Source organism: Epinephelus moara, chromosome 16, assembly GCF_006386435.1.
Source record: "Epinephelus moara isolate mb chromosome 16, YSFRI_EMoa_1.0, whole genome shotgun sequence".
NCBI lineage: Eukaryota > Metazoa > Chordata > Actinopteri > Perciformes > Serranidae > Epinephelus > Epinephelus moara.
The window spans coordinates 35550064-35559400 of NC_065521.1; the positions used below are offsets into that span (position 1 = coordinate 35550064).

Below are 9337 nucleotides of genomic sequence, written 5' to 3' on the forward strand. Positions count from 1 at the left end.
CAAAATCTGAATGTAAAGTCAAAAGGGTCTGGCATGAGGTGACTTTTAACCACTGACCCAGTTTCAATTAGCATCCAATTGCTTTAGAAATTCTGACATTGCAGTAATTATCCACACCCTCGTGAACTGCCCCACCCTGTCAGCTGTGCACCTGATTTAAAGCAGCACATCCAGAGATCCACCAGTCATCAGTCACAGCAGAGAGACAGTATATGCTTCTTTCATCATGACTTTGTAAGTATCCCTTTAACTCTGATGTTATTAGACCATATTTTGCTTCTTTGTTTTTAATACTAAGAATTAGTTAGAGATGTGCTGTTTTCTGACTTGAACTGTATATTTGTGGCAACAGTTTATTAACAGAGTGAGGATTTGTATCAAACTGTTTTTGTTTGTTTTGTTTCCTCTGCTTATCCACACAGTGACAACATGTGCAGGCTCACTCTGACTGCAGGTAAGACATGCTGCTCAAGTTTTGTTTCCTTAAAGAGTCAATTCACCCAAATCACAAAAACACACATTTTCTCATTTTCCTCCAGTGGTATCTAAGATATTCTTAAGCTTTGCTTACACATGTTTTTGTCTCTCGGATTTATGAGAGTGAATGGAATTTGGTTTGTGGTGCTGACCAAAAAGATTGAAAATGTACTGGTAACTAACTGTGGAGAATCCAGACAGTACACACCTGTTGTAATTTGGGCAAACTGACCTCTTAAGCTTTGTTTTTAACCTAAATACTGACCAGTCTGTCACTTTCAAGGTCTCTGTTTGATGATGGCCAGCTTGGGTAAGTTTATAACATACATTATTAATTATCAACAGTTTTACCAGCAGATAAATAATCTCACGAACTCATTGTTGGTTAACAAGGACCTTAATAATGATGTCTCCAGAAACAAATTAAAACCATCATGATTTTCTTCCTGTCTCAGCCTCTCCCTCAGCCTCTCCCTCAGCCTCTCCCTCAGCCTCTTCCCACAGGCTGGTGTGTTACTACAACAGCTTGTCTGAAAAAAGAGGGAAGTTCACGGTTTCAAATATTGATCCAAACAAGTGTACCCATGTGATCTACGCCTTCTCTGACATTAACAAACAACACAGGCTGGTCCCGAGCACAGCAACTGACATACTACGCTATCAGGCCTTCAATGGACTCAAAACCAGGTCAGTGCTTCAGCCAAATCAGTGCATTCAGACCTTTTCACTTTTGTCCCCTTAGTCTATAAATATTGTGGAAATGATGCTGAATTTCCTGTTTTATTAAATAATCATTACTGAACTATTTTGCTCCACAGAAATCCACTGCTCAAAACCCTGTTGGCTGTTGGTGGCCTGAACTTTAACACACAAAAGTGAGTTACTTACATGAACACTGAGGCCTTTTTTGTGTGTCATTGCAAAGACAAGTGTAAGCATCACTTCAACACATTGGTATTTTCTGACCATGAAACTTGTTGTGCCCATATGTTTTTTGTGCTCTGCACAGCGTACATTGTATGTGGTTTCATATAAATGAGGTAGCAGAGTGAGATGGTATTTAAATACATAAATAAGTTAATTTCCTGATTCAATCAGCACACAAAATGTCAGTTTTCAGCAACAATATATTAATGCAAACACTGAAACATAGTTCAACAAGCAGGAATGTTGATATCTGATACCTGCATGACATCATGAGAAACCAACATGTGCACATAAAGGGGTCAGTATTGTTAGTATCTGCAAACTCCAAATGAATTGGTGTTTTATTGAAAGATTTAACTTAAATTATTTTTCATTGTGGGTGACAACATTCCCTTTTTATTAACTCCTACTTTTAACAAATATTACTCCACTGAAACTCACAAAATGTGTTTCACATGTGTTAAACATGGGAACCTGACCATTTACTTATGGCTGTATGTTGGTCTTTGCTACATGACCTGGTGCTCTCAGCTGAGTGTCATCTTAAAAACACTGTTTTGTTTAAATGTTTGCCAGATTCAGTGCAATGGTGGCAACACAACAAAACAGAGCAAAGTTTATCAGGTCTGCTATCACACTACTGAGAGCAAATGGTTTCGATGGGATAAACCTTGACTGGCGGTACCCTGGAGGAGCTGGAAGCCGACCACAGGACAAGCATAGATTCACACTGCTGTGCAAGGTCAAAATTTATCTTCTGGGACAGACACTGTCAGAAATATGCTGTACTGTATGAAAATATTACATTTTATATTTAACTGAGACTGAACTGTGCTTCTGTGTTGTACAGGAGCTCAAAGAGGCCTTTATGGCTGAGGGAACAGCAGATAACAGATTACTGGTCACTGCTAGTGTCTCTGCTGAGAAAGCAATCATCGATGCCAGTTATGAAGTCCCACAGATTGTCAAGTAAAACTCACTGAATGCAAGTCCTAACATTATACCCATAATTAACTGCAGTCATGTTTTGGTGAATGTGGTCTCCTCTGCATTTAATCAGGTACCTGGATTTCATTAATGTGCTGACATTTGACTTTCACCGCCCCTGGGAAAGTGTCACAGGACATCACAGCCCCTTATATCAGGGATCCCAGGACACTGGAAACAACATCTACGCTAACACTGTAAGAACAGGGATTCACATTCTAACTGTCTAAATGCCTTTCCATTTAGAGATGTCGTCTCATCCCAATTGTTTTTTCTTTCTCCTCATTGTAGGACTATGCCATGCGGTACTGGCGGGACCACGGAGCACCACCACAAAAGATAAACATGGGGTTAGCGGCATACGGGCGAGTTTTTAACCTCTCCTCTGCATCCAGTAATGTTGGAGCACCAGCCAGTGGTGCTGGTATAGGAGGTCTCTTCACTGGTGAAGAAGGACTCTGGGCCTATTATGAGGTAAAACTGCAAGCTATGAATGTAATTAATTCATATAAATAACCTCCTTGATTAAAAAGTTGCAGAAGCAGCCATTAGCACCTATGCCCACCAATTATAGAAAACACTACCACGGCATGCTTGTTAATCAGATTCTGTGAGTGTCTTTAAGAAACAGCTCAAAAACACCTTTTTACTCTGACTGTCTCTGAGATCAAGAACCTCATCTATTATCAGACTGCTTTACCCAGTTTATGCCACTGCTCTATTTCATTCTGACCTGATGTTGATTCATTAGTCGTATATTGATATCTTTCTATTGTATCTGGTTTTTGGTCTTTTAATATTTTAGTGCTTTACATCTTTCATCTTTTCTTCAGGTTCTCATAACAACTTTGTGTATCTTACAGCTTTGTGTACCTCTTATGCTTTTATGTTTTTCTTTTTGTCCCCCTCTTTGTAAAGAACTTTGAGCTGCATTTTATGTTTGAAAGATGCTATTTAAATAAAGTTTGTTGTTGTTCTTATTATCATTATCATTGTTATTATTAATATTATTATTATTATTATTATTATAATTTCTATTAACTGCTATTACTATACTTTTATTTTTATATTAACCATTAAATCTAAATGTGACATTTGATTCTTGTCTTCAGACTTGCCTTTATCTTGAAAGAGTAGAAGTCCGGATGATCTCTGATCAGAGCGTTCCATACGCCACCACAGGAAATCAGTGGGTTGGATTTGACAACCACTACAGCCTTGAAGTTAAGGTAGTCATCTGTTTCATTCATGCTAAAGTAATGCTCAGTAATTCCTAACATGACATCAGCGGTTAAAGTGTTTTGTTCATCATCCTCTCAGACCAGTTACCTAAAGGCTAACAACTTTGGAGGAGCTGTCGTCTGGTCTCTGGACCTGGATGACACTAGTGGACAGTTCTGTAAACAGGGCAACAATCCTTTCATCAGCCACCTGCACACTCTCCTGTGTCCAGGTAATCAAAATCCAACATGTTTCTATCCTATCCTGACATCCTGTGTGTTTGATTTAATTAGGTCAGCCTTAATGTAATCACCTGTTATTGACTTTATTATATTTTATCATGCAGAGTGCAAATATCTGCTCTTTCTTTGAAGAAATCTCAGCAGTCATGCTCAGTGATATGAAAATATGATGTGTTGATCAAACAGAGGTAAAGAGTTAACAAAATATCTGATTCTTGTTCTTTTAGGTTTTCCTGACCTTACAGCTACAACAAACACTGCCACAACAGCAGCTCCAACAACTAAAGCTCCAACAACAGCAGCTCCTACAACAGCAGCTCCCACAACTGCAGCTCCCACAACAGCCGCCCCCACAACAGCCGCTCCCACAACAGCCGTTCCCACAACTGCAGCTCCCACAACTGCAGCTCCCACAACAGCCACTCCCACAACAGCCGCTCCCACAACTGCAGCTCCTACAACCGCAGCTCCCACAACTGCAGCTCCCACAACTGCAGCTCCCACAACAGCAGCTCCCACAACTGCAGCTCCCACAACTGCAGCTCCCACAACAGTCACTCCACTTAATACAGACCCATGTAATGGACAGCAATTTGGGCACTTTCCTGACAGTACTGACCCAACCTTTTTTTTCAACTGTGTCTTTGGGGAAGGCATCAGGCAAAAATGCTCAACAGGGTTGACTTTTCAAGAATCTTGCGGCACATGTTGTTAACTAGAGAGCTGCAAATTATCATTTTACTGTCCATAAGTGATAATGTTTGCTCTTATCAACAAAAGGGGGGCATTGTCCAAAGCTCCAATATGTACAATTTCTTGTCTAAGTATGTTCTTGGTTTGTTTGTTTGTTTGTTTGTTTGTTTGTACATCATTTGATCTGACATGCATTACTTAATATATGGTTGTGACATATGTAACTGTTGATGTATCTAACTACATTGTATGGGTGTGTACTTGTTCATATTTAGTTGAATATCACCTGAGGAATCATCAGAAGTTACGGATTCATTTAACTCTTTCTGAGAAACTGTCTCATTCATTCATCTCAAACAGGTTAAACTACTCTAATGAACTTTTTACTTGATTACCAGAACAAACAATGGAAAGGCTCCAGCTCATTTAAAACACAGCATCCAGAGTCCTTATTCATACACACAAAGATACCAGTGTTTAAATTACTTCTCTGTCTCTGAGTGCAATACAGAATCTATTTTTTAAAATTCTATTTATAAATCTATCAGGCTCTTAATGGTTTCTGCTCTGCTCAGACGAGAACCGAATCAGATCTCTCAGGTCATTAAAGCATGTTTTTCTGACTTCACCCAAAACAGGATCTAGACCGTTAACTTTGGTTCTGCTTTCTAAATAAAAATGCTTGATGACCTCAGATGTCTCTTTCTGTGTTTATGGTTTTGTTTCTGTTGGCTAAAGTAGGGGTTGATTCATTGGTTTTTCCTTGAACATTTTTTTGTCTTTCATTTTGTGAGCACTGAATTTACTTTACTTCACTTTTCATATTATGTTTTACTTGTTTAGATGGTATATGTATTTTAGTATGAAGCACAATGAATATACTTGTGAAATAAATGTTCCGTAAATACATCATGTGTGATGAACGCTTCCATCAGAAAACATGACTAAATCTAAGATTAACATAGGAACATTTCATCAAATTATTCTTTATTATTTTATTACGTGACTCCTTTAAAATTGCACCAAAAACAAACCGTTTGTACCAGATCTTGTAAAAAAAAAAAAAAAACACTAAATAGGCTAATGCGCTCCAACATGCATGCCAATATAGAAAAAACAAGGCTTTTTTCAACTGCCAGATTTTGTTTTCAACTACTACCTTTCAAAGATCAAAGGCTAAGTTTAATAAGTGCACTAGAGTAGGTAAATCTATAAATCTCCAACTTTACAAGCAACCGATTGAATAAGTGCAAAAGACACAAAACAGTACCACTACAGCAGAGTATGAAACAGTAAAAAACAGTGAAAAACTAAGAAAAGCTACCCCTTACCTTCCCCCAATACAAAAAAAAAATACAAAATCCTCCTTTGTGTACTCTGTAACACTGCAGTCCAGGGGAACACAAATGAAATACAGTTCACACTGAATATGTTGTTGGACCCGACAGCTAATGTTACATGAATCACTTGCATTTAGCCAAAGAATGTAATTTGTCTAACTGTTGTAGTTTTTTTTCTACATTCTAAATGGAAAATTGTCTAATGTGAGACTAAAATGACATGTTAAATAAGATATTTTAAGTATTTAAAAACACAAATACAAGCTCTTAAAGTATTTTGTTACGATTTACATAATATTTGTTTCTGCTCAAGAAAATACATATAGCAAAATACTTAAGAGTATTTATTTGCATATTTTAAATACATTTAATTAAAATACTGGCCATCTCTGGTTGTAGCCGGGCTTTATAGTTGCAACCACCATTTGGTGGCCACAGTCTTTGCCCATTGCCTTTTTTCAAAATGGTGTATTTAAATATTTCTGCATACTGGGGGCCCTTCTTAGAATTATATAACACACAATTTGCAACACTCCTAACAATATTTCAGATCTGGACACATATTGACTCTGGATGCACTGGGCAACTCCTCCAGTGACAGACTGCCACAGTGTTTGAAGGAGAGATACTGCAGGTCCTTCCTTCCTGCTGCTGTCAGACAACACAACCAACACTACTCCCAGTAGACCACACATATGATAACTACTGACAATCAATCATCACTGATGTGCAATATCAACTGTGCAATATCTGCACATTATACATCCAATAATGTTAATTCTGCCAGTCAGCTTGTCTATTTATTATGTATGTTATGTATGTGTTCATAAATTCAGTCTGACACTAAAATGAGAGCCCTGTTGGTCAAAGGAATGGAGTGTTATATTACTATATGAATTAACGAGCAGTTAAGTCAATAACACATTCACTCCTTTCGATGCACTGCTGCCCCATCTCCCCAGACAGAGTGCCCAGAGTGTGCTCTGACACTCCAAGAGTGCGGTGCTCTCGTCATACTGTACATTAACAATGAAAGGGTCTATACACTTCTGTTTTCAGATTAAATGTACAGATTGCATACAGTCTCTTTCAAAATAAAAGTACCATATCAGTACAACACCACAAATTGACATTTTCTTCCCTCAACAACAAATGTACATAGTTACATTCAGGAGACAGAGGCATGTGGTTAGGTTGAGAAAAAAATAACAGGGTTTGGCTTTACATTGATACGGGAAGCAAACACCGGCCTCCCGGGTGAAAGTCGATGATTGTTGGAACCATCTATAATCACTCACACCCACCCACCCACCCACCCTCCTCTGACTTTTCAATCCGTAAACTTACATTGTTGTGTGGCTGCATTTGCCCCTGACGCCGTCGGGCACCGTTACATACTGACAGTGCCCAGACGCATATTATGCCAATGTGAAAGGATGGCTTTTTTCATCTGTGTCTGACGCGGAAGTCATTGCCCAAACACTGGTATTTGATGATTTTGGAGTGAGAGCGGGTAGAACTTTGCAGTGGTCTTTCTTCTCTTTGTAGTCATTATGCATCTCTTTGTAGTCATTTTGTATCTCTTTGTGGTCACTTTGAGTCTCTTCCTGGTCAGTACTTGTTCATTTGAGTGACATGTTGCAAGTAAAGGCCAGAGAGCCCCTGTGCCTGTGCCCAGTCAGCCCGTCCATAGTTTAAGCAATATATTTGGTCAGTCTGCTCATTCAGTTAAAGCAGTGCAGTAACAGAATGCTGCACCCATCCATATTGGGAAGCATATTCCAGCCAACACTTGTCAACACAGCATTGTTTAGTACTGTTTGTGAATAAAGAACAAGGTGGGACATAGGTGTTTCTAACCCAGTTGGGTGTGTGTGCTATTTACTTGGTTGTGTATAACATTGTTTGAGAACATGCTTTATTTGATGATTGTGCTGTTCATTATGGCATTAATTGCTGTCTTTGTCACTGAAGCTAACCTTTTGTGTAGGTTTGTTCTTGCTGGTTTATTTTTAACCCCTGTGTAATTAGACCCGCCTTGTACATGAGAATGCTGCTGCTGCTCATTTTGACTAATTGTAGCCTTGTTCTATGCATGTATTGTTAGTTTGTCTTTAACAGTTAAGTTGACATATGTCACACGTCATATCATGACGTTGTTTAAACGTAATTGTTGATTACAAGACGTCTCTCAAGTATTGGCGATGAACAGCAGGTGAATATTCACCTTTTGACTGATACATGCCAGAGAAAACATTTTGTTATTATTAATAGTGTGTTAAAATGTTGATTTTGTTATTTTTAGTTTTTCCCTGTAATGTAGCTAACATGAACGTAGCCTTGCTAGATTAATGGCTCAAAAATATACCACAAACGTGGGGTGTCCTGGTGGTCTGGTGTTTTAAGACAATGCTGACAATGAAATTGCAACATCCCTAGTTTAAGTCTGGATCTTTATTGCATATTACATTTTGTTCTTTCTGCTGATTACCAGAAAAAAACCTTTAAAGTACCACTGAATTATTGCAGTGCTAATGTCTTATATTGGCCAAGTATTTCTGTCTTTCTGGTCACTTGATAGAGTTTTAAGCAAGTAATTACAAGACACTAAAAGCTCACAATGTGAAATGTGGAAAAAAAGACTTCTTATTCTTACATTAGTTTCATCAAAAACAACACTTTCTGAGTGGTCTGAATCAGACTCTGGTGCACATTAACACTGATGACTGTGGGGTTCTCAGTCCCCCTAAAAGAGAGAAAGAACCTCCTTAACAAACAGAAATGTGAACATGTTGATATCATGCTAATTCAGTGAATAAAATTTGAGTTTAAAGTCAAAAGGGCCTGGCATGAGGTGACTGCTTCATTCTATTGTTCCACCTTCCATCACTATTCAATTGTTTTGGACATTGCAACATGCAGTAATTATCCACACCCTAGTTAACTGTCACACCCTGTCAGCTGTCTACCTCATTTAAAACAGCACAGCCAGACATCTGTCAGGCATTCATCACTTACAAGTAAGACACCGTATTTGCTTCTTTCATCAGTAACTTTGTAAGTATCCCTTTTACTCTGATTTTAACGACCCACTTGTGATTTCTTTCTTGTTGCTTTTTATTTTTCTATACCTGCTCTATCTCTATAACTAGCTACACTAAATACATTTTAGGGAGGAAGGTGGAGGGGTAGAGTGAACCAGCAGGCACCATGTAGACTCTTTCTCTTTTCGCTTGTTGTACCTAATCTCATTATTACTGTGGTTGTGCCAATGACATGCGTGTCATGATTCTAAGTTAGATCAGACCTGATCAGTTCTTAACTTCATCATACTTTCATTGTGTGGTTAGTGTGATACTGTTAGTGTGTGGGTGCTGAGAAATAATCATATGATGGTGACCAGCATCTGTAAACAGATAAAATACTCAGGGGAACATTCTGTGGTCACTT

The 9337-nt window shown here is 38.4% G+C and overlaps 2 protein-coding genes across 2 annotated transcripts in view; both read left to right on the forward strand.

Annotated features, from left to right (window-relative positions):
- Positions 1-218: 218 nt before the first annotated feature.
- Positions 219-6573, forward strand: LOC126402347 (chitinase-3-like protein 1). Its single transcript, XM_050064247.1, has 13 exons — positions 219-234; positions 423-454; positions 761-787; positions 933-1164; positions 1296-1352; positions 1981-2146; positions 2255-2373; positions 2465-2588; positions 2683-2865; positions 3504-3620; positions 3712-3844; positions 4082-4160; positions 6438-6573. The coding sequence occupies exons 1-13, from the start codon at positions 227-229 to the stop codon at positions 6571-6573; spliced, it is 1413 nt and encodes a 470-aa protein (XP_049920204.1). The 5' UTR covers positions 219-226.
- A 2706-nt stretch (positions 6574-9279) lies between these two features.
- The window catches only part of LOC126402348 (chitotriosidase-1-like), a 17917-nt gene continuing 17859 nt past the window's right edge, over positions 9280-9337 (forward strand). Inside the window, exon 1 of the mRNA XM_050064249.1 lies at positions 9280-9295. Within this exon, the coding sequence (XP_049920206.1) occupies positions 9280-9295 (16 nt within the window). The remainder of the gene's footprint in view (positions 9296-9337) is intronic.